The sequence below is a fragment of the Salvelinus sp. IW2-2015 genome, linkage group LG35 (genome assembly GCF_002910315.2).
Source record: "Salvelinus sp. IW2-2015 linkage group LG35, ASM291031v2, whole genome shotgun sequence".
Taxonomy (NCBI): domain Eukaryota; kingdom Metazoa; phylum Chordata; class Actinopteri; order Salmoniformes; family Salmonidae; genus Salvelinus; species Salvelinus sp. IW2-2015.
The window spans coordinates 10,391,150-10,393,508 of NC_036874.1; the positions used below are offsets into that span (position 1 = coordinate 10,391,150).

General features: G+C 48.1%; 1 protein-coding gene across 1 annotated transcript in view; it reads right to left on the reverse strand.

Annotated features, from left to right (window-relative positions):
* The window catches only part of LOC111958763 (thrombospondin type-1 domain-containing protein 7A-like), a 116,264-nt gene extending 114,417 nt beyond the window's left edge, over nt 1-1,847 (reverse strand). Inside the window, 1 exon segment of the mRNA XM_024134896.2 lies at nt 1,347-1,847. Coding sequence (XP_023990664.2) covers nt 1,347-1,527 — 181 coding nt within the window. The 5' untranslated portion in view covers nt 1,528-1,847.
* Nucleotides 1,848-2,359: the final 512 nt, after the last annotated feature.

The following is a 2,359-nucleotide window of genomic DNA, read 5'->3' on the forward strand; positions in this document are numbered from 1 at the left end:
CTCTATCTCAAAATCATAGTCTTCCTTTAGTTAAAAGAACGAGAAAACCCTCCTAAACAGAGCGTTACATTATACACAGCACAGACCTAAAGCCATGGTGGCTATAGGCAGTATGAGGAATGTGTGGTGTGTTGTTTGCTTTTCTTGTGTTGGCAGTGATGTGTGTAGCAGTGGAGAGAAGAAGGCGGTGACAAGATACGCCATGTGTCTGGAGAGATGGTGTTTAATTACGAATGACTCTTACACTGGAAGATCCAGCCCCTAGCGTCTCCATTCTTTATGGGCAGGGCATGTTGCTACTCCCGGAACGTCTTTTCTTGTAGCAAATCCCTTACTCCTTTATCTCCTTACTCAGCTACATCTTCTCTTTAAAGATGCAGAGCCCGACGAGCACAACGACATCCCATCGATTCAGGACTGGCGCTGGGCTAGCCTGTCCAGTGGTTGGGAAGGGGGGGGGGGTATTTTCCCCTCATCTAGTCCCATGAGGGGGAGGGAGGTGGTGGGGGAGGTGAGAAAGCGAAGGGTTAACTAACACCTCGAAGGCCAAGGAGATTTGCCCATATATATTTGAAGGCACACGTAAGTGCGCCAAGTCTCCCTGGGCATGATTATTCCTGGCTCAGATCTTCTAATTATGTTAGAGGAGCCGTACATTACTAATGCATTGCACTTGTTCATACCAGGGGTTATCAGAAAACACTCTGCAACCACCCATCCCATTTCATCTCATGTTTGCGATCAACTCCCCATTTCTTTGGTCTAGTATTGTGCTCCAACACATATACAATCATCAAGCTATCGTGCGACCACACACCTCAACTACCAATTCAGCTAAGAGACAGAAATGTAAGTAATCCAGTCAGAATGGATCACGCCAGCGTTTGGTGCCAAATTCAATGCACTTACTAATAGACTTCTCGTGGATATCTCTTATCGTTCTCTGCCTCGTTCTGCCATGATAGCTTGCTATTCGAGACTTTTACACTTCAGTTACAATGTGTAAACTATCAGCTTGTGAGACTAGTGCAAGGGACAGGGAAAATGAGGTAATGCGATGACGGGGGTTTAAGGACCTTGAGACCTGCTCTAATTTTCAAAAGGTTCACAGAGAGGAAATGAGAGCAGAGAATATCATGCACAAGCTGAGTGTCTTGTCCACAAGCTTTTTCAATACTGAATACATAGTCACCATTGACTATTGAAAACATGCCCCTTGAAACACAATATTCTGCTTCGACTTCAATATCGCAGATTCTTTATTCTGATCGCCATTAAAGTCAAACAGTACAAAACAACAACCAATCTGTCCCTAAGTCTCTCATAGTACAATAGGAGTCCAGTACCTGTTTCCCAGAAGTACACAGACTTGGTGTCCTCTACCATCTGCGTGTTAGCCCTCCAGGTACCACAGAGCAGTAGTACTGTCACCCAGAGGAATGTGCTTCCCCCTGTCCTTATGCTGGGGGTCCCTCCTGCACCCCTCCACCTCCACCCTAGCCCCATGGTCCTCTCCAGGGTCAACATAAGTCCACACAGTCGAGAAGGTGACCGCAGGTTAAAGATAGCCCAAGACTTACACAGGTCCGACAGGCAAAAAAAAGAATAGTGTGTGATTTGTCCCACTAGAGTAAGGGACTGGTGCTTCCTCTCCTGAAGGGCAGATCGAGAGAGTCCTCCCCGTGTCCTCTATCTCCCTCCTCTTCTCTTCTCTACTCCACTCTTTACAGGGTATTCCCAGAGGAAGGTTGTCAGTGAGAGAGGGTAGAGGTCCAGAGGAATGATAGAGTCTTGCTCCTCCATGCTCTCTGGTGCTGCCGTTTCTGCCTCTGTCCTCTGGCTGTGGAGCTGTGACAGTGGCTGTGCGTCTGCAGTGGTACCTCCTCCCCTCCCTCCTTTCCCCTCTCTCACACGCTCTCTCTCTCTCTTTCTTGCTCGCTCTCTTTCACTCACTCTCTCTCTTTCTGTCTCTCCATGCTCCAGCTCCGTCTCTTTTTTACACACACAGTCCCTCTCTTGCCGAGGGCACAGGGACGGACACGTCTTCTGTTCCACTCCTCGCGAGCAGCGCTGAGAGGACAGCTGGAGACCAATGTTCACATTGAGCAGAGGAGCTATTGCAAGCACAGCTTCCAGGATCAGAGACAGTGCAGCGCGGAGAGGGAAGAGATATAGATGGGGGGGGGGGGAAGTATGTGTGTGTGTGTGTGTTTGTGTAGACTGTGAGAGAGAGAGAGGGGGGAGTTGTAAAAGCGATCAGCGAAATCAAGCAGATAGATTGTTGAGTGACTCTGTTGTAGAGTATTAGGCTTATAGATAGCACTGCAGTGCTTCAAAACAGAACAGAACAGAACAATAC